General features: G+C 43.0%; 2 protein-coding genes across 18 annotated transcripts in view; one reads left to right on the forward strand and one right to left on the reverse strand.

Annotated features, from left to right (window-relative positions):
- Positions 1–393: 393 nt before the first annotated feature.
- PIGP (phosphatidylinositol glycan anchor biosynthesis class P) lies at positions 394–14,016 on the reverse strand. Of its 5 annotated transcripts, none has more exons than XM_059064081.2 (5): positions 13,836–14,016; positions 13,248–13,351; positions 7,196–7,268; positions 5,128–5,246; positions 394–3,061 (listed from the first exon to the last, which is right to left on the reverse strand). In XM_059064081.2, exons 1-5 carry the CDS (start codon positions 13,847–13,849, stop codon positions 2,931–2,933), a joined length of 441 nt encoding a protein of 146 aa, XP_058920064.1. In that variant the 5' UTR covers positions 13,850–14,016; the 3' UTR covers positions 394–2,930. The 5 variants fall into 5 exon arrangements, with proteins under 5 accessions (XP_058920064.1, XP_066891204.1, XP_058920066.1 ...); XM_067035103.1 differs by having other exon boundaries at positions 1,429–3,061; positions 13,885–13,963; XM_059064083.2 differs by having other exon boundaries at positions 1,429–3,061; positions 13,777–13,919.
- TTC3 (tetratricopeptide repeat domain 3) overlaps positions 13,997–21,852 on the forward strand; it is a 154,854-nt gene continuing 146,998 nt past the window's right edge. For 2 of the 13 annotated variants that reach the window (XM_067035088.1, XM_067035097.1), the window contains exon 1: positions 14,119–14,231. The gene's annotated coding sequence lies outside the window, so the exon portion shown is untranslated. Of the gene's footprint in view, positions 14,341–14,370; positions 14,814–21,852 lie in introns of those variants that run through there. The other 11 variants (XM_059064051.2, XM_067035083.1, XM_067035090.1 and 8 more) reach the window with 10 other exon arrangements.

Below are 21,852 nucleotides of genomic sequence, written 5' to 3' on the forward strand. Positions count from 1 at the left end.
GTGTTCAATCAAAATATTTACCAAGTGCAACGTGCTCCGCTATGATGTATTCCACTCTAGTACACACACATACACTCTAGTTGAGGTCCACTAACCAGTGGTTCTCAAAGTGCAGTCTTTTCAGGGGGTCTCTGAGGTCAAAACCATCTTCATAATAATAATAAGATGCTATCTCTCTTCTTCACACTGACTCTCTTGTGAGCATGCAGTGGAGTTTTCCAGAGGCTTTGTGGCATGTGGTACCAGAACAGAATGCAGATGCAGATATGAGAACCCAGCTGTCTTCCTTTAAGCCAGATGTTAAACAGATTTGCAAAAATGTTAGACAATTCTACTTGTCTCACTAAATTCGTTCTGGAAAATATAGTTATTTTTCATAAAATGTTACTTAAATACAACAAAATGTAACAGGTTTATTATTTATAAACAAATAGTTTTAAAATTTCTACTTTAATTTCTAAATATAATCCACATACACAGAAAGTCTTTGGGTCTCTTACTCTTTATGAGTATAAAGTGGTCCTGAGATTTATAAAAAGGTAAGAATCACTGCACTAAATTGGTCATGACCTTCAAAGGAATCGCAGCCCCCAGTTTGGTGGGAAGAGGACAGCTCTATGAACTGCCACTTTCTCTTAAAAAGTGAATGGCCATTCCCCTGGTTGACCACAGGCTCAGTTAAGTCCAATCAATGAAGGCAGAAGTTCTGACCCTGGCTGCCTGTTGTAAGTGTCTGCGTGACATTAAAAATTACCCCGGCCTGGGCCCCGCTCCAGACCAATGAATCAAAATTTCTGGGGATGGGGCATAGTGCTGTTCTTTACCTCAATATTGATGTATGACTTACATTAGGAGCACAAATCTTAATGATAACAACTATTATTAAACATAATGTATTAAACATACATTATTCCCAGGTAACTACCACCCAGATCAAGATGTAGGGCATTTCCAAATCACCAGCAGATTCTCTCATGCTGCCTCCTAGCTAATACCACTATTCTAATATATATCACCATAGGTTTAAAAATTATTTTCCTGATTTTGAACTTCACATAAACGGCATCATACAGTATATATATATATATATATATTCCTTTATGTCTGGCTTTTTATGCCCAACCTTGTGTCTGTGAAATTCACTCCCGTTGCTCGGTAGAGCAGTAATTTCATTCTTGTTTGCATGGCCGTGTCGTTTTCCACTGTATAAACAGGACACAACTGATTTACCATCCTACCCGTGATAGAGGTGGCTGGTCCCCTGAAACTGCTCTTCCGTGTGGTGACGTGCCCTCACCCTAAATCACACAGGAACTGGGACTCATCACGGAACAGAAACAGCAGATTCACGTTATCCATCTCATGCTTACTGGGCAGGGATATGGTTATTGAAATGCAAGTCCGAGTTTTCCCAACTATTTAAAAGTATTAGTTTCTTTTTCTTTTCTTTCTCTCCTTTTTTATTTTTAAATACAGAAAATATAGTGAAATTTGCATAAATTACAATGCGTGGCTCCAAACCTGGGTAGAGATTTAAGTTATCAAAAGACAGGCGGCATTGAGTGCTATAGATGAATTTAGATTTGGCCAGCTGTGAGTATACTCTTGCTAGGTTATGGGTGGCTTGTTTCTTTCAAACATTTCTAGCTAAGCTTCTTAATCGTACACGAGACATACCCAGATATTAATACGGCAGCGTTGCTCAAACGAATCCATAGTTAGTTACCAAATCCTCCAACCCCCTCAATTGCACTTCCCCCAATCTGTCTGATTCAGTAGAAGGTGCAATCATCTACTCAGTTCAGTAATTCAAACAAACCAAGGAACGACTCTTGATCACAACTCCTCTCCGTAGCTTGCCTACCCGGTACAATCAGATCCATCTACCCGGTCAGCTGTGTCTCCAACAACTGCTGCAAAGCTACGCACTCCTACGCGGCAAGCGTTTTCTGCCTGGACTAATGCAATCGCCTCCTGACCGGTCTCCTTACTTCCACACTCTTCCCTGTCCCCAGTTCCCCCACTCGAACCTACCCTCCACCCACCGCCCAGTAGCTTTTATTTTGTTTTAATTTTTTTGGCCACGCCAAACGGCTTGTGGGATCTTAATTCCCCAACCAGGGAGTGAACCTGCAGTGAAGGCGCAGAGTCCTAACCACTGGACTGCCAGGGAACTCCCCCCAGTGGCTTTTAAAACGCACAGATCAGGCCGCGACACACTTTTCCTCAAAGCCTCCTAATGGTTCAGTATGTGAAGTGCCTCAAACCCATCACACTGACAGGTGAACCCAGACTTCTTACACTGGTCCTCACAGCCCTCCCGTGGCAAGCGCTAGGCCCCCTGCTGGCCTCCTGGCCTTAGGACACACCACGCTCCTTCCCTCCTGCCCACCCAAGGTCTCTGTCCTGCCTGCTCGGTACTGGAAGCTCCCTGCTGACCCTCTAATCTTTATGTGATGGCTCCTGTTTTTGCTAATCAAACCTCAACCCCAACTGCCTCCTCACAGCAGCTTTCGTCGACTGCCCCATCTAAAGCAGTTGTCCCGGAGACACGAATCTGATGGCAGAGACACACATTAAATGCGCCCTTCTCCTAAACCTAAGAGTTTGAATTCTGGGCTTCTAAGAACAAACAGTGGGAAGGACACAATTGCCCTGTGAAAATTACAACAAGAATGCCTCTCTGGAGGGACTCTTGCCATACGGTAATGCAGTATTTTACTTACTCTGTCCATTAGTAACTACTATTTGATAACATTTATAATATTAATAGAACTTAATCTAAGAGAAGTTCAACTTACATTTTTCTTTCTTTTTTTTTTTAACATTTAAATACTGGATATTAATCAGAAAGACAGTCAAAATTACTATGGTCGAAATTCTCCCATTAAAAACCTGTAATAAATGTTTGGTATTAGTCTATGTACAATTCAGTTTTTGGTGTAAAGTTCTTTGGCTGCAAGAAAAAACATTTGGTTTACTTCACTAATAGGAATATCTCTTAATGCTGGGATGGCCTCTTCTTGGTATTTCTTCGGCTGTTGGTTTTTGGCATAGTTATCTGTAAGAAGAGGACAAAAGGCTCTGTTTACCCAAGCAATTTCTTCAACAATCTCTGTGGTTTGTAGAGACCCACCACATAGTTTACTAGGCTAATGTTTGGATAATGACAAACACCATGTTTAACATAATTAAAAGGCCCCTTAAATTCTCTCTTTAGAAGAAATGTCCCAATTAGAATAAAAATAAGCCAAATACTTTTTGCGACCTCTAACTTGGGTAAGAAATTAATATTTCAGGGACTTCCCTGGTGGCGCCATGGTAAGAATCCGCCTGTCAAAGCAGGGGACACGGGTTCGACCCCTGGGCCGGGAAGAGCCCACATGCCACGGAGCAACTAAGCCCACGCGCCACAACTGTTGAGCCCACGTGCTCTAGGGCCTGCGTGCCGCAACTACTGAGCCCGTGTGCTGCAACTAGGGAAGCCTGCAAGCCTAGAGCCCGTGCTCCGCAACAAGAGAAGCCACTGCAATGAGAAGCCCGTGCACTGCAACAAAGAGTAGCCCCCGCTCGCCACAACTAGAGAAAGCCCATGTGCAGCAACAAAGGCCCAATGCATGTAAAAATAAATTTTAAAAAAGAAATTAATACTTCATTCAACTGTACAATGATGATCAAGTCCCATTTGTACATTTCTCATAGGAACAGAATTATATCAACACCCCAATCATTTGGTACAATCATTCATGCAAACTTAACAATTTCCCCTCTTTGTACAAATTGTCTATTTGCTGTAATTCCAGCCAAGTATGCAGGGAACACAGTAGGTTATTAGAAAAGCACTATCTACAAGTTAAAAAATCATACCAGAACTTAAAAAATACTTTGCTTCCTAGAATCCAAGCAAGTTCAGGAATCTAATTTTTTTAAAAAAAATTCTGGCTATGCCACACGGCTTGTGGAATCTCAGTTCCCCAACCAGGAGATTGAACCCAGGCCATAGCAGTGAAAGCCAGGAATCCTAACCATGAGGCCACCAGGGAACTCCTAGGAATCTACTTTAATCTTGAGACGTGAAATAAAAGAACGTAACTACAAAAAACATGCTGTGGCTCTTCTATCCGCTTAATTGCGGTCAGGTGTGCACAGTGATCCTGAGGATACACCCCCCCAAATTCCTCCTCCCAGATAAGGTCTATATGGACCTCTTTGTCATCCCTTGATCAATACAGCTTGTTTAGGATAAAAGAAGTTTCTCTCAGGCAAAGTTGCCAAGGAACATATTACATACATGTGGTTTTTATGGGAAAATACACCTGTTAACTAGTGTAATAAACAGCATATTCATGACAGCTTATTTATGCCATGTGAACATTTCCTCTGGTATAATTGTATTTATTTCTCCCAGTTTTTTTACTATGCTGATGTGTGTCAATTACTGCAGCCTGTTCGTTTTCTCTTTTTAAAAAATATTTATTTATTTATTTTGCTGTGCTGGGTTTTAGTTGCAGCATGTGGGATCTTTTTAGTTGTGGCATGTGGGCTCCATTAGTGGCAGCATGCAGGCTCTTAGTTGTGGCATGCGGGATCTAGTTCCCTGACCAGGGATTGAACCTGGGCCCCCTGCACTAGGAGCGCAGAGCCTTTTTTTTTAAAAAATGATCTAGGTTTTTTTGTTTGTTTGTTTTTGTTTTGTTTTTTGCGGTACGCAGGCCTCTCACTGTTGTGGCCTCTCCCGTTGTGGAGCACAGGCTCTAGGTGCATGGGCTTCAGTAGTTGCAGCATGTGGGCTCAGCAGTTGTGGCACATGGGCCCCAGGGCACGTGGGCTTCAGTAGTTGCTGCACGTGGGGTCAGTAGTTGTGGCCCTTGGGCTCTAGAGTGCAGGCTCAGTAGCTGTGGTGCACGGGCTTAGTTGCTCCACGGCATGCGGGATCTTCCCGGACCAGGGATTGAACCCGCGTCCCCTGCGTTGGCAGGTGGATTCTTAACCACTGCGCCACCAGGAGAGTCCCGGGAGCGCAGAGTCTTAACTATAGGACCACCAGGGAAGTCCCTGCTTTACTTGAGGAAAGTGTTAATACCCGACTCCTCCATCCCCCGGCACTTTTCTTTGATATAAATTTACCTGTGATTGTATGAATGGAGTTGAGTGGAGAGGTACTCATCATGTTTATCCCGAATAAGAGCACGTAACCAGTCACTACAGTAATGAGGAGGTACACAGGCAGCGCAACGGCCCAGTATCTGCAGAAAAGAATATTAAAGTAGGTAACAGACTTCCTAAAAAGTTGCAGTTCTTTACAGTTCATCACCAAGTTAATACACTTTTAAACTTAATTTTAGCTTTGACTGAAATAATACATGTACCTAAAAGGCAGTCCAAGAGTTCTACTGGCCTACAGTGAAGCTGCTATCCTTACCCCTGTTTGAGCCCTGGAGTCTTACTTCCTAGCTGTTTCTTCTGGTGTTTACCTCCACCTTCCTACACAACATACTCCTATTACTATTTCTTGATTTTTTTAAACTTCAGACATTTTCTCTGAACATCCTAATATGGAGATAAAGATGTATATATAATGTTTGCAACTGAGCACCATAACATATTATTATTATACGTCTTCTTGTACAACTTTTTGTTTTTTCTGGAAATTAAGTAATTACTACTTTTTGTGTGTTTGCTTGGTTTCCCATGTACCTATCAATACTCAATCCTCAGATTCTCTGATAGAGTCTAGTACGCCTCTTAATACAGTTAAACACATCAAATGCTCTACCTCACATTTTATTGGGAGCATTATTTAATAATTTCTTCCCTACTGTTTTCTCTTTCTGGAACTTCTAAGAGACTTTTTGCTGTTATACTTTCCTCTATTTTCTATTTTGCTATACTCTGTCCTACTTTCTGGAGATTGCTTTTGGTGTTTCTTCTAAACCTTCAATTAAAATGTTAATTTTGGCTACCATATTTATAATTTCCAAATGCAGTAATTCTCTGAACATTCCCTATTTTATAGCATCCTGTTGTTTCATAGTTATAATCTTTTTTTTAATCTCTGAGGATTTTATTTTAAAGTTTTCTTCTGTTCTTTGCATTAAATTCTCCATTTTCTTCAAGTTTCTTTTTTCTTTTTCTGCTTTTTTCTCTTATATTTCATTTTAGAGGCTTTCTTTTAATGTCTGATAAGTTGCCCATTCATATTTAAAGATGAAGTACTGGGGAGGCAGGGAGGCAGCCGGGGAGACATAAAAAAATAAAAATAAAGATGAACTACTAACAAGCTAATTGGAAGCACTGTGCATATGTGGGCTGGGATGGCCAACTGGTGACCCACACTATGGGAGACCTGGCCATTCCATTGGAGGACCTCTAATTATCAGAAATTAGAGACCCTTTCTCTTGAGCTGGTCAACTTCTTCAGGGAGGACCCTCCTATCTTGCTGGGAGGAGGTGGGTGGTATAAGCCTGCCAACCACAAGCCTGAGAGCCTAGTGAGGAAAGGTGCTTGGGAGGAATCTCACTATTTGGCAAGGCAGATTTTCACTGATCCCTGTTTTCAGTAACGTGCCTAGTTAGACCTAGTGTCCCCCAGACTAGAGACTCTCACCTAGCCTTTCCAGAGCATAAAACTCCTGTCTTCTGCAGGGGAGGGTTGGTCTTCCAGCTTTAAGGGCAGAGGAGGGGGATTTGAGGGTCGAATGCTCTTTAAACACTGTTTTCAGCCCAACCCAGAAACACCACGTTAAAGAGGTACCCGTACCTCCAATGTCTGGGCCTCTCCGTGTTGTGCGCACAGAGGCTCTGGCTGGCTTCCCTGCTTTAGCAATGTGGGAAAGTGGAAATTCAGTCAGTTACCTCTCACCTATCTGCAATCCACTTCCCAAGAGTTTACTGATACACCTCCACTATCCCATTATTGACTCCTGTGGGTTTATAGCTTAACAATTATTTTTTTCTATGGTCTTATTTTAACAAGATTTTGGGAGGAAGTAGAGATAAAGATGTGCATTTAGCCCACCATCTTTCAGTAGAAGCATATCAATAATCATCTTTAAAAAGCTTTAAATTTCTATATGGCTATTTATGGATCTTAAAAGAATAAATATAAGATTTACATAAGTCTTAAGAAAAAACCTGATCCTTCAAAACAGCACTGATATACTCTTACTTTATTTAAGAAATACATTGAACTTACTTTTGAGGCCAATAGGTTAAGCCTAAGGAGTTTAGCCAAGATTCAGGAATAAAAGCCCACACGAGATATAGTACTGCAGAAGAGGGAAAAAAAAAAAAAAGAAAAAAGGTCAGTAAGGCATGCATCCAATCTATCAAGGTTCAGATAAAACAACTAGAGAGAAACTGGTGCGCTGCAACGAAAGAGCCCACGTGCCACAACTAAGACCTGACGCAGCCAAAACAAAAACCAAACCATAAAATTTACCATCTTAACCATTTTAAGTGTAATGTTCAGTAGTGTCAAGTATATTTGTATTGCTGTGAAAGAGGTTTCTAGAACTATTTCATCCTGTGAATCTGAAACTCTATATCCATTAAACAACTCCTCTTAGTTATTTTAAAAAACATGTCTTAACTTCCACTACTTACACTGTATTTTAAGCAATTTAAGGGCAGAAATCATGCCTTAGTAATTGCTGTAATTCTTATAGCACCCGGCAATTTGCTTTATACGTACTAGGTGTTCAACATGTCATCCGCAGAGCGTTGAAATAACTACAGACATTTAGAGGCATAAAGGTGAATTTATCTACCCTTGTTCTGATCCACAACGTGCCTTATCTCCTAGAGCACAACCTATTTCCCTCAATCCAGGTGTCTGTCGCACCCTTTACCGTTGTCCCTCTATTATAACAACAGCCAACCTCTGAGCACTCACTGTGGCTAAGCACACTTCCGAGCGCTTTATATGCATTATTTCTTTTAATCCTCAAAATAATCCTTGGAGGTATTAAGCCATTTTTACAGATGAGGAACTGAAGTCTTAGACATGTCACATCATCTGTCCAAGGTAAGTGGCAGAGAGAAATTTCAAGCCTGTCTCAAAGACGATGGATTAACATTTTTCTCAACAAATGTGTATTACGGAATCCTCTACGTCAGGACTGTGCCATACAATGGTGACCCCGAAAGAGATGGCCTCTGCCCTCTCCGAGCTTAAAACTGAGCAAGGAATAGAGAAAAATAAATTGGTATTTTCAATACACTCTGATAAGTGCTAATGAGCGAGTAACAAGAGAGGATATCGGAACACATAAGAAGGCCCTCAGCCCACAGTGGTGGTGATGTGAATGGTTAGGAAAGATTTCCTGGAGGAAGTCATTAAACTGGGGCCTAAAGGATGAATAGAGGCTTAGCCAGATGAAAGTGCTGGGCTTGCAGATGAGAGGAAGGGAGGAAATATGAGAAAACAGTGTTCCCAGCAACCATCCACAGAGAGAGCGCTGGGGACCTGAAGAGAGAGCTGGTGTGGTAGACGGCAGAGGGAAAAGCTGGCAAGGAACTGGCTTGGAGCTTGGGTTTTCAAGATTAATGAAATACAAACAGCACTTCCCTGGTGGTGCAGTGGTTAAGAATCCGCCTGCCAACGCAGGGGACACGGGTTCGAGCCCTGGTCCGGGAAGATCCCCCATGCCGTGGAGCAACTAGGCCCCCGCGCCACAAGCCTACGCTCTAGAGCCCACGAGCCACAACTACTGAGCTCGCGTGTCACAACTACTGGAGCCCACGTGCCTAGAGCCCATGCTCTGCAACCAGAGAAGCCACCGCCGTGAGAAGCCTGTGCACCGAAGAGTAGACCCTGCTCGCCGCAACTAGAGAAAGCCCATGTGCAGCAACAAAGACCCAATGCAGCCAGAACTAAATAAATAAATTTATTTTTTAAAAAAGAAATGCAAACAGTGGGGAAGCAAACGCAAATTCATAAATGGAAATGATTTGCTTAGTTTGAGTGAATGAATATTTACTGTACATCTGCCGTACGCCAGGCACTATGAAAAGGTCGAGGCTATAAAGATAAATGAGACATGGTCTCTAGTCTCACAAAGTCGTGTGGGAGAGAGAAATGAGTCAAAGGTAGTGGCAGGAACTTCCCGGGCACTATCTTACGGGACCCTCCCCAGACCCCTCTGAGGTGTGTGCAGGGAGTCTTTACTCACAGGTGAAAAAAACTGAGGCTCAGGGAATGTAAATAACTTGCCCAAGGTCTCACAGCTAAACGTTACTGAGCTGGAATGAGAACCTGAGCACTGTCTTCGCGCTGGGCTTACAGGCAGCGGCCAGGGCACTGGAAATGACATGAAGGGGAGGCGACGTATTTGGGGGAACCCCAGGCAGCGTGGATTGGCTCGGGCATAAAGTAGGAGGCTCTGAGCAGGGAGAAACCAGCCGGAAAAGCGAACAGGCCCCAGATTGTGGAAGGCCTTGGGCGAGGAACGTGGGCTTTATGCTCTGGGCAAGGGGAACAACTGGTTACTTTGTTGGTAACTTTACAGTTACAGCAGACTACCAAGAGAGAGAACCATCCAGGCTCCAACCAGGGGTTTTAATCAGGGGAGCTCACGTCTGGATCTCAAGTGCGTCACTGCGGCGGCTGCATGTAGGATGAATCTGTGGAAGAAGGGAGACCACGGCAGGCTCAGTGGCAGCAGCAGATGAATGAGTTGGAGGGGGGGGAAGGAAAAGTACAAGTGAAGATGGCTCCCAGGCTTTCAGAGTGGGATCTAGTCATTCCAACCCTGAAGAAAGAGACACCGGAGCGGTCATTCTCCACACAGCGTCGACAGATTTTCCAGAATATACAAATCTGACCCTATCACTGGCCAGTTCAAATCCTTCGATGCCCTTAGAATAAAATCTAAAATCCTTCCTAGGACTTGCAAGAACTTGAACGACCTGGCTCGGCCCGCCTCTCCTACGCCCAGCCCTCACGCACTACGCTCCGGCTCCGGACAGTGTCTCATTTCTGTGCTTCAAACAACCTTGCGGACGCAGGGTCACTGCATTTACAGCGAGTGCTGTCTGCCTGGAACCATCTTCCTTTGGCTCTTCCAATGCAGATTCCTTAGCCTGCTTTATGTCTTAGCTCAAATGTCACCTTAAGAGAGGCTTTCCCCAATCACTTGCTCTCCCAGCTGTGTTCCACCTACCACACCTTCGTTACTCCCTGTCATTTCCCTTTATTTCCCTCAAAGCTATTACCACAATCTGTAACTACTGTGATGGACGGAATATTTGTGTGTCCCCCCCCCGCCCCCCGCCAAATTAATATGTTGAAACCCTAATCTGCAATGGGATGGATTTCGAGGTGGGGCCTTTGGAAGGCAGTTAGGTATAGATGAGGTCACGAGGGAGGGGTCTCCATCATAGGATTAGCGGTGTCCTTTCTTTCTCTACTACATGAGGATACAGCACGGGGGTGGTTGTCTGCAAACCGTAGGAGGGCCCTCACCAAGAACCCAGCCATGCTGGCATCCTGATCTTGCACTTCCCTGTCTCCAGAGCTGTGAGAAATAAATGTCGATTGGTTAAGCTACCCAGTCTACAGTATTTTGTTATAGCAGCCTGAACAGATTAAGACAATTCGTCTTTTAAATCAGTAAATATTTCAATGTACAGAGAGACTCATGTAACCCCTGCGTACCCACCACCTAGTTTCATTATGACTGCTGGGTACTGGCCTCTGACCTCCTCTATCCCTATTACTTTCTGCCTCACTGTCTCAGGTTTCAACCTTACTGACCTCCATCTGTTCCTTGAAACCACGGGCCTCCTCGGGCTTTTGCACTGGCTCTTCTCTGGGAGGCTCTTTCCCTGCATTACCACACGGCTAACTCTCACTTTCCGCGTCGGTGCTTACAGCTCACCCCTCGGTGAGGCACCACCTGACCGCTGTACTTACCACGGCAACCTCCCCCCACTGATCATCCTCCTTTCTTGCTTAATTTCTCCCCGTGGCACACATTATCATCTGACATCCTGCACGTTTAATTATTTAATTTGTCCACTGGCGATCTCCCCCTAGCAGAATGAACACCGTGAAAGCAGGAAGCTGGGGGCTGTTTTGCTCCTCCCTTGCCTGTAATAGTGGCTGGCACATGGTAAGTATGCAAGAAAAATTTGCAGAATTAATTTCTGGTTGTAGGTACTACTGGATTTAAGTCTTAAAGTCATTGCTTTTATTTATATATATAGTTTCTAACCCTTCAAATAACTCTATAGAACAGGGGTTTCCAAGAATGATGACGTTGATGGTAATGATAACAGCAGCAGCTAACACTGAATAAATACAGGTATCCCCACTTTCCGCAAGCTCGCTTTAAGTCATTTCGCTTTTATGAAAGACCTACGTTAGAAACTGTCTTCGGTAACCAAAGGAAATCTGAAGAGGATTTTTGCTTTTACTTAAAAAGCGTTCAGTGTTTGTTCTGCAGGGAGCCGTGATACAGGCGGTGCCCACCCAGAGCAGGGAGAGTGGCACATCTGGGCTCCTTCCCCAGAGCTACACTCAGCATCTTGGCATCAAACTGCCATAGCTTTGAACTGTGTCGGTGAGCATCTGGATCTCAACTGAGTATCTTTATCAAATTGAGTGCATTATCTCAATTTATCTGTGCAGTGCTTAGCAAGATGTGCCCTAAGGTAATCGTTTCTTCGCTTTACGCCATTTCTGCTTACTAAAGGTTTCATGGGAATGGTCTCTACTTTTGGACTGTGGGAGAACACCCGTACTTATTGTTCCTATGCATTCTTTTTTTTTTTTTTTTTTTTTTACGCGGGCCTCTCATTGCTGTGGCCCCTCCCGTTGCGGAGCACAGGCTCCAGACGCGCAGGCTCAGAGGCCATGGCTCACAGCCCCAGCCGCTCTGCGGCACGTGGGATCTTCCCGGACCGGGGCACGAACCCGTGTCCCCTGCATCGGCAGGCGGACTCTCAACCACTGCGCCACCAGGGAAGCCCCCCTATGCATTCTTTTAAGTGCTCAGCATAAATTACGGCAGGTGATCTTCACAACAGACATAAGAGGCAGCATAGTGAAGTCAACCCAGCGTGCCTGGGTTCAAATCCTAGCTTTACCATTTACTGGCTGTGTGACCTTGAGCGTGCTACTTAAGCCCCGGGTGCCTCCGTATTCTCATCTGCAAAATGAGGACAGTAATGACAATATCTATCTCACAGGACTGTCTTATGCTTCATAAGCATTTGATAAACATCACCACCCTTTCACAGATGAAGAATCTGAAGAACCAAAGAAGTTAACAAAACGGTCCTCCACAGAGCTAATCTGTGGAGGAGTCAGGATTTGAACTCAAGTTATAACTTCTTCACTCCATAGACTCCCCTGGCCAACAGCTTGGTTGGCTATACTGATGCAGTTAGGGTTCAGAAGCATTACCACTCCATCTTTCTGGTTTCCACAAAATTCTAAAAAGTTGTGGGCACCCACTTTTCTCCCTAATTCTCAAATCCTTTTGGGAGAGACATGGGGCCCACTGTGTGGCTCTGGGAATATCATGTCTCAGTGAACATCAGTTTCCTTATCTGTAAAATGGGACCTTGTGGGGACTGATTGAGACCCAGGATGTAACGTGCAGCTGACTTCTACAACCTGATCGCTGTCCCTCCCACAGGCTGCACTGGGGCCACACTAGATTACTCATTTCCAAACCCCACAATGCCTTCCCACTTCTTCCTTCTTATTGGTGAAGTCAAAGTGCCTGGGAGAAAGCTCACTCTGACTCTCAGGGTGTTTTGGCCACGCTACTGCGTGGCTTGCAGCATCTTAGTTCCCTGACCAGGGATGGAGCTCTGGCAGTGAGAGCACAGAGTCCAAACCACTGGACTCCCAGGGAATTCCCTGACTTTCCATTTTGATTTCTTGTCTCGACACTGGCTGCCCATGGCACTTATCACACTCAGAAAGAATTGTAGATTTACTCCTCTGTCTTGTCCACAAAACCATGACCTCCTTAAAGGAAGGGACCAAGTTGCATTCACTTTGCAATCTTGCCTGGTGCTGCATTTTAAAGATTTGTTGAGATTAAATCTTTCAGGCTCATGTCTGGCATATAGAACACTCTTAACAGATAAGACTTCCCTCCAGGTTTTCTCGAAAAGAGACAAAGGTAGAAAGAATCACAGTTCCTGTGTGCACATTCTACAAACAAATACAATAATGTCCTGTCCTTGAACACCAGAGAAAGGCCCTGGCCATCCATCAGGAAAGTACTTACTGAAGCCAAATTGGGAGCTTAAGAAAAGGACAAAGCCATAAATCGCTCTTTCTGGCAATGGCGACGGTGAGTTTTCCACCATTTTCCCTGTGTCTTTAGATAATCTGTGGGAAAGAAACACAATCATCTGTCAGTGATTCACACCATTGGCCTATAATAACCTCAAGCCTCTCCGCAGTTTTTTCCCAGCCTAAACCACTGCCAACGGGCAACCTGCGCACAGACCTCCAACACACAGCTGCCTGCACAGGTGCACACAAGCACCCATACCTCGCCTGTAGGCGCAACCAGCCCCCAAACCTCACGTGCACGCGCACACAAGCACACGCGCCACAGCGCGCACCTCCCGCAGTGTAAGGTTGGGGGGGGGGCAAGGGGGGAGCGGGGGAAGCAAGGGGGGAGCAGGGGAGGGACTGACGCCACTCCAAGCTCAGCAGGTTTCGCCTCCGTGCGAAAAGGGAAGGGCAAGCAGGGACAGGAGGCCCGCGCGGCCTCCTCAGGCCTGGGCCTCGGCGCCCGGGACCCGGACCTGCCCTCTCGTGGGGTCTGTTTCTCATTGGAGCCCGGGGACTGGGGTTGGCCCTCGACCTTGGGTCTTCCATGCGCCCACTCCGGCCCCTCCCCACAGTTCGGCCACCTCCGTGCTGAGTTCTCTGCGCAGGCGCAGACCAGGGAGCCACGGGAGTGGGGGGGGCGAGAGAGGGAAAACGGAGAAAGGCCGAGTTGCCAAGGCAACCCCTGCCCGGGCGCAGGCGCACCGCGACCCTCGTCCGGCAGGAGCGCGCGAGCTCGGGGGCGGGAGGGGTCGGTCAGCTCTCCGCCGCTGGGGGCGGGCGGGCTGCACGACGGCGCATGTGCGTTGCGGCCCACGTGACGCGTCTGCCTCCTGCGCCGCCGGCCGCTCCTGCCAGCCCGCTGGCTGACGTGGAGGGCCTGAGGCGGCGGCGGCGGCCGGCGTCCGAGGCTCGCGGGCTGCGGGCCCCGGTGAGTGCACAGCTGGCGCGCGGCAGGGCTCCCGGATGTGTCACCTTGTCGCGCTGCAGCCGAGATGCCCGGGGAGAGGGGCCCTCCACACCCCCTCCGTGGGTGTGTGGTGAGTGTGGGGGTGTGTGCGTCTCCCTGCGTCGTTGGCCGTGGCGCCCGCGGTGTGTGTGCGCGGGTTGGGTGCCGGTGCAGGGGGGTAGTGTGTGGCCGCTTTTGTCGGCCTCAATGGGTGTGTTTCCTTTGTCTGGTGTTCTTCTTTAAGTGTGGCCCCCTCCGGGCTTCTGTGTGAGGGTGGGAGAAGACTCTCTGTGTGCGCATCCCCCGGCCGCACGCGCACGCTCGCCCCAGTCGGTGCGCGGGTGACACCTTCGCTAGGCGGAGGGTCCGCCGGCCTGAGCGCGGGTGGGCACGCACCCGCGTGTCCCCTCCCGGCTCCTTTGTGTCCGCGCTGGTTCTTCCCGGTGACGGCGTGGGCGCCCCGGCGGTGTGGAAGCCCCCGTTTGTGTCACAGTCTCTCTCCGGGGGTGCGTGGCCGCGCCTCCTGTAGTCGTGACCCCCGCCTGCAGCATCGCCCGCCCGGGGGTGAGTCCTCGCGCGCGCGCCTGGGTCCTGTCGAGTGCGTGATCAGGTCGTCGTTCGCGAGTGTTCGTGAACGTTCTTGCACGCCCCACCTGTGTCTTGTGTTCCCTACATCTGCGCCACCTGTTTTCGTGCGAATGGCTGCCGAGCGCGGGGAGGGGACGGGGAGGGAGGAATCAGTGCAGTGCTCCCCCGTCCCCTGCGCCTCTTCGGAGCATCCTTCCTCCCCCAGCGCTAATGGGAAGGGGGGACAGCAGCGGGTCTGGCCAGCTGCGCCGTAATATTTACGATGTCAGGTGTGGCCGGTAGAGCCAGCCTGTTTTGGGGACGGAATAAGGGGGCCAAGGGCCAAAAATGGAGTCAAGGCATAGGTGAATGTTGGTTGATATCAGTGTGGCGTACTGTTTTCAGAGGCACCCTACACGCCCAAAGACCTTCAATGGCAGACTGCTTCCAAAATAAAATGTACACGACACCTGGGCAAATACCTTTTAGCTGATCCTGGGCGTTCTTGATAATACTTAACGGTTCATAAAGTGTTTTATGGCGTTCACGTAAATTAACTGTCTTGATTTTGCCCGGCGTCATGGCGAGGGAAACAAGGTAGACATCTTACAGTTTCTACTCCCCCCTTGGGAGCAGTTTCCTCATAATTACAGCTCTAGTTAGGACATTCTGTATTTCAGGAAATTTGCATTTTATTCTATTTGAGACCCATTACCCATTAGAGACCCAACTACTCCTCCTCTTGCTCAAAGGTTCGTGCTCTGCGCTCAAGGGCTGCGTTTCGGTGTCTGTTTCTCGCTGCTCATTTGCTCAGTTTTCTTACTCTTGCCTAATTTTCCGTTTTTTTCTTCTTTTTAATTTCTGGAAGGTTTCACACATAAAATACAGAGGGATATCTAACCAATCCATGATTAAGATTTACAAATGTAATTATTTTGCCGAATTTACTTCAGATCCTCTTTTTAATTTAAAAGAACTAAAATTGCAAAATATGGAGGTGCTCTCAGTTCCTGCCTCTCCTTTCGTAGAGGTTGTCACCGTGTTTAGGTTTGTGTATATCATTCCCTTGCATATTTTATACTTTGATCACGGTGAATCCATAAACAATATGTAGTGTTGTGTGTTTTAAACTTTAATGGTATTAAACAATGTGTCTTTTTGCAACTTGCTTTTTTCGATCAGCATCACATTTTCAGATTTACATATGAATAAATTGGATAATTGTGTTTGGTTCATTCATTTTAATTATTGGTATAGAGTTCCATTGTATGAATATACCATAATTTACCCGTTTTCCTGCTGATGGGCTTTGTTTCTGGTTTTTGACTCTAAAAACAATCCTGCAATAAACATCTTTGTACTTGTCTGCTTTGTGCACACGTTTGGAAGTTTCTCGAGAAAATACACCTAGTAGTGGATTTGCTCTATACTAGGATATATGCATCTTCAACGTAACTGAATATCACAGAAGCTCTCAAAGTGGTTGCACTAATTTTCATTCTCACTGGTATTGAGTGAAGACACCCATTTGTCACACCCTTGCTAACCCTGTATGTTACCTGACTTTTACATTTTTGCCTTCTCTTCACTGACCAGCTTCCTTATAACTTTAACTTGCGGCTAAATTTGCTTGCAGCCACCTTGGCTTCTGCTCTAGCCCTGTGTCAGCCTGTGGGCTCATCTCTCACAGTTAACTGGCTCAGTCTTTATCTCATTTGGTTCTCATAAGATTAATTCCAGTAAACATTTATTTTGTACCTAATGTATCAGTTCCAATGGTTAATGTAAGGTAATTCCATGGTATGTTAGATGTACCTCTCTACTAGCAGGTGAGGTGATTTAATTAAATACTAGCAGGTGAGGTGAGTTAATTAAATACTTTTTTTGCATATGATGAATGGTTTTAAAAAAATCTTCTTTCCTTTAATGTAATATTTGATACTTTCAAAATATGTAACATATATGCAAGTTGTGAAGCAAAACAATAAAATGAACACCTGTCAACCCACCACTCAATCCAAGAATCAAAATGATCAATCCAGGAATCAAAATGACCAATATTGAATGTGCTCACCTCCAGAGTGACTACTATCCTAAATTGTGTGTGTCATTCCTTGTTTTTTTAAAAATAATTTTATCAGATATGTATACATCGCTCAACAATGTATTGTGTGGTTTCTATTGTTTTTGAATTTAAAAAAAGGAATACTGGATACAGCTTTCTGGGTCTTGCTTATTTCACTCAATGTTATGTTTCTAAGAGTCGCTGATATTCAGTATAGATATGTCATTAATTTTCACGGCTGTGTAATATTCTGTGGGTGAATATAACACAGTGTATGCGTTCTTCTGTTGATGAACGTTTTGGTTGTTTCTAGGTTTTGCTATTTTGAAGGTTCTTGTTCATATCTTATGGTACATAGTTGCAAGAATTTCTTTACTTTTCACACTGGGTATATGACCTCTGGGGAAGTAATAAAGATTTTCTGAGGAGTACTTGGGCACAGGTAATATTAATGAATCAATTTGTGATCATTAAATTCCATGTGTACCCTTTCGTAAAACTGGTAATGCCTGAAGCCTGTGACAGAAACTTCCTCCTGGTTCTACTTTCCCACCTTCCCTCTCACAGTAGCACTTCTGCCTTAAATTAGGAATGCATAGCACTCACCCATATGGAATCTTACCAGGGTAGTGTCCCAGTTGAAAAACTCTCCGTGGAAAACAAAAGGATAATCTAAAATACGTGCAGCTATAGTGTTAGGGAACACCTCTTTTAATCGAGACACTTCCCATCTCCTCAAGAGCTGCAGTTCCAATAAAATGGAACTTTTATGTTTAATTATCAGCATATATACTAGTTATTTTTTGATCAACTCTGTGCTGTAATAATTATGACATTTTAAACCAATGATATGTCAGTTTTAAAATGTCACTGTGATACTCTAGAAATTCATCCTTTGCAATTATTTAAACTTGGGGCTGAAATGTTTTAGATGTCGTTTTAAAGTGTGAAGAATATGTAATTTTTAAAGCATTGTGGTTTGTGAGTAAAAAAATGTCAATACCACTGTGGTAAGCTATTTGCTAGAAGTGGAATTGCTGGGTTATGGGGTATGAATGTTCTACTTTACAAAATGATACCAAATTGTTTTCTGAAGTGGTTGTACCAGCTTATACTTTGGCAAGCAGTTTTGTCAATTTATATACTTTTATTAGCAGTGTGTAAGAGTTATAGTTGATCTATATTCTCTGCAACACTTATTACTGTTAGACTTCTTAATATTTATCAATCAGATGGATATGAAATGATGTGCATTGTGGTTTTAATTTGTATTTCTTGATTGTTGATGAGCATCTTTTCATTTGTCTGTGAACCATCTGTCCTTTGTGTTCACAAAAAAATACCTGGTCATATCTTTTACCCATTTTTCTGTTGGGTTGTCTTTTAAAACTAACAAACTGGTAACATCAATCCTTTATTTAGTATACACGTTGTAAATATCTTCTAGTTCATGGTCTGTCTTTTTGCACTTCATGGTGTATTTTGCTGAACAGAAGTTCTCAATTTTAATGTAATCTAATTGGAAACTTTCCCTGCCCTGGGATTGTAAAGTCGTTCTCCTGTGTTTCTCTTTAGAAGTTTTTAAATGACACCTTTCACATTTAAGTTCATAATCCATCTGGTACTGATTTTTGTATATGGTGTGAGGTAATGATCCACATTCATTTTTTCCCCTTGTGTGGCTACAATTGACCTCACTCCGTGTATTGAATTGGCCCTCTGTTCACTAGTGATCTGCTGAACCACCTCTCTTACGTGTTTAGTTTCTGTATGCATGGGTCTGTTTCTGGTTCACCTTTCTGTGCCACTTGTCCACTTGTCTATCTCTGTGTTGATACCACACTGTCATGATTATTAATGCTACAGCTTTACCTGAAATCTTGATATCTGGGGGCACTTGGGTCTTAGCTGTTCTTGTAACAGCTTGTCATGTGACATGAAAAACTCTTTGGGAATAAATTGGAATGATTGAAATCAGTTTGGGGGAGACTTGAAATCTTTAAGATTTTGAGGTATGTATTACCATTTATTTAGGTTTTTAATGTTTTTTGATATAGTTTTGTAACTTTTTTCTTACAGATCTAATAACGCTTTTGAAATGTTGATTCCAAGGTTTCTAGTAGTTTTGTTGCTGTTACAAATGATGCTTTTTAGATTCTATTTTCTGACTGTTCATTGTTAGTTAATAGAAATTCAATGGATTTTTTACATTGATCTTCAGTCATCCACTTGATAAACTCTTATTCTGATATATTTTCTGTAATTCTTTTGGGTTTTGTATGTGGACAGTTACATCACTTGCAAATAGTGACACTTGGTTCTCCTTTCCAATTATTTTCCCTTAATTTTTTTTTTTCTTGCCTTAATTTGTTGTCACACTTTTAGATCTATGTTCAGTGGATGTGATAATGGTTATTCATTAGAAGTGATTATAGAGCATACATGTGATTGTAGTGAAACCACATGTCTTATTCCTGATTTTAAAGAAATGTTTCCCCCTTAAAAATGTTTGCGTTTCTGTAGATACTCTTTTATTAAAGTTAGGGGAATCTTTGCAGTTTTGTCACATGCTTTTCTGCATCTGTTGACAATATCTTGTGGTTTTTCTCCTTTAAACTGTTAAGTGTAATAGATTCTAATTTATACATTAAAAAATTCTTAATTCTCTTACATTCGTTCCTAAGATAAACGCAAATTGACCTTGATGGACTGTCTTTTTGTGAACTGGATGGAGTTTGCTAGTATTTTATTTAGGTTTTTGTTTATGAATGAAATCACCTGTTGTTTTTCTTTATTGACTATCTTGTCTGATTTTGGTTTTCAGGTTACACTGGCTTTATGCCATTTGCAGAGTAGTTCCTTTTTTTCTGTTCCCTGGGACAGTTTGGATTGGAGTGCTTTGTTTCTTAAAAGTTTGGTGGCATTTATCTGTGAGATCATTTGGATCTAACTTTTTTTGTGTGGAGTAGTGTAAATTGTTGATAATTAGCAATTGAGTAGTAATAGGACTTCAGGTTTTCCATTTCTTTTAGTCAGTTTTGGTAAATTTTATTTATTTTAAAAAATTTATTGGCATCAAGTTCATGGTATTGTCTTAATTCTCTTTAATCTCTTTTACTTGTAGTTTTCTTATTTTGAATATTATTTGTGTGCGACTTTTTTTCATTAATTTTGCCAAAAGTTTGTCTATTTTATTAATCTTGCCAGAGGATGAATTTTTGGCCTAATTTGTTCTCTATTATATTTTTGTTTTTTAGTTCATCGATTTTTTTCTCCTTTATGATTTCCTTCCTTTTCCTTCTTTGAGTTTATTGTTTATTATTTTTCTAACTTAAATTACATGATTAACTTGCTAATTTTCGGTCATTCCTGTTTCCTACTATAAGCATGTAAAGCTATACGCTTCCTCACAGTTCATTTTTGCTTTATGTAACATGGTTTAATTTATGGTATTTTCATTAACTTTTAAATTTAAGTATTGAAATTCCTATTTTGATTTCTTCTCTGACTTACGTGTTTTAAAGTTTTCTTTAAAATATGCTTTAAAATTTCCAAATGTTTCTTCATTAACATTTTTCCTTTTCGTTCATTTCTTAATCATGTTGTCAGAGAATGTATTGTATATTTTACCTTTCTAAAAACATTTGTTTGCCTTTGTTTTCTGGCCTTGTGCATAGGGAATTGTGATAACTATTCTGTGTGTACTTGTGAAGAGTATGTATTCTCTAGTTGTTACGTATGTGTTAGACCAGGCTTGTAAATTGTGTTGTTCAGACTGTCTGTATTAATTTTCAATTGTTTGACCTATCATGAGAGAGATGTAGTCTTCCACTGTTACCTTCTAACGGACTTCCTGTAGTTCTAACAGTTTTTCTTTTTATGTATTTTGAGACTATTTGATTAGATACATGCAACCTAAACATTGTTTTCCTAGTGGGTTGAACCTTTTCTGTTATGTTGTGGTTCTCTCCATGCTTAATTTTGTTTTTTGTCTTAGGGTCTGTTTGGTCTATCCCACCTTTCTTTTGGTGGTAATTTATCTGGAATAACCTTTTTCTTCATTTTCATGTCACTTTTCTTATGTCCTTAGATTTTAGGTGTCTCTTACGAAGAATATATTACTAGATTTTTCTTTTAATTCAGTCAGGTATTTTATGATTTTTAATTGGTACTTTTAGAAGTTAGTTCAAGTCTCTTGGTGGTCAACTCATTTTTTTACCTAAAATTATTTTTATTTTACCCTTGTTCTTGAGGATAATTTTGATGGGTATTCAGTTCTAGGTTGATGCTTTATTTTCTGTTTATATGGTAAATATATTATTCTACATGCAAAGTTGTCTGCTGCCAGTTTTATTTATGGTAATTTGAAGAAAATATTATTTTTCTTCTGGCTGCATTGGATTTTCTGTCCTTGGTTTACATCTTCACTTATAAGTCTAGATGATGATTACTTTTTATTTATCCTATTTTGGATACATGTGTTTCCTGATTCAGAATTTTGTCTTCAGGAGGTCTAGAAGATTCTGAACCTTGTGTCCTTTAAATACTTTCTCTCTGATTTTATCTGTTTTCTCCTTCCGGAAATTTAACTGGATATATATGTATTAGACTGTTTCCAGATCACTTACTTTTCGTCTTTCATATTTTTCATTTCCTTGTATCTTTGCCAGAACTTAGAGTGCTGGGTAATGTCATCAGGCATATGTTCTTGTTCATCAATTTTCACTTGTGCCTGATCATCTGTTTGACCCATGTGTTTTATTTTCCTTTACTTTTAACAATTATATTTTTAATTTCTTAAAGTATCACTCGGTTCTTTTTTAGCTATACCCAGTCTTTTTTTTTTTTTTTTTTTTTTTTTTTTTTTTTTTTTTGCGGTATGCGGGCCTCTCACTGCTGTGGCCTCTCCCGTTGCGGAGCACAGGCTCCGGACGCGCAGGCCTAGCGGCCATGGCTCACGGGCTTAGTTGC

This window comes from Kogia breviceps, chromosome 5, assembly GCF_026419965.1.
Source record: "Kogia breviceps isolate mKogBre1 chromosome 5, mKogBre1 haplotype 1, whole genome shotgun sequence".
Lineage (NCBI taxonomy): Eukaryota > Metazoa > Chordata > Mammalia > Artiodactyla > Physeteridae > Kogia > Kogia breviceps.

Coding starts and splice junctions, on each gene's coding strand:
- PIGP (XM_059064081.2), bottom strand. Junction 5,247..7,195: donor TTAACCTATTGGCCTCAAAA/GTAAGTTCAATG, acceptor TCTTTTCTGCAG/ATACTGGGCCGTTGCGCTGC. Junction 3,062..5,127: donor CTCCATTCATACAATCACAG/GTAAATTTATAT, acceptor CTCTTCTTACAG/ATAACTATGCCAAAAACCAA.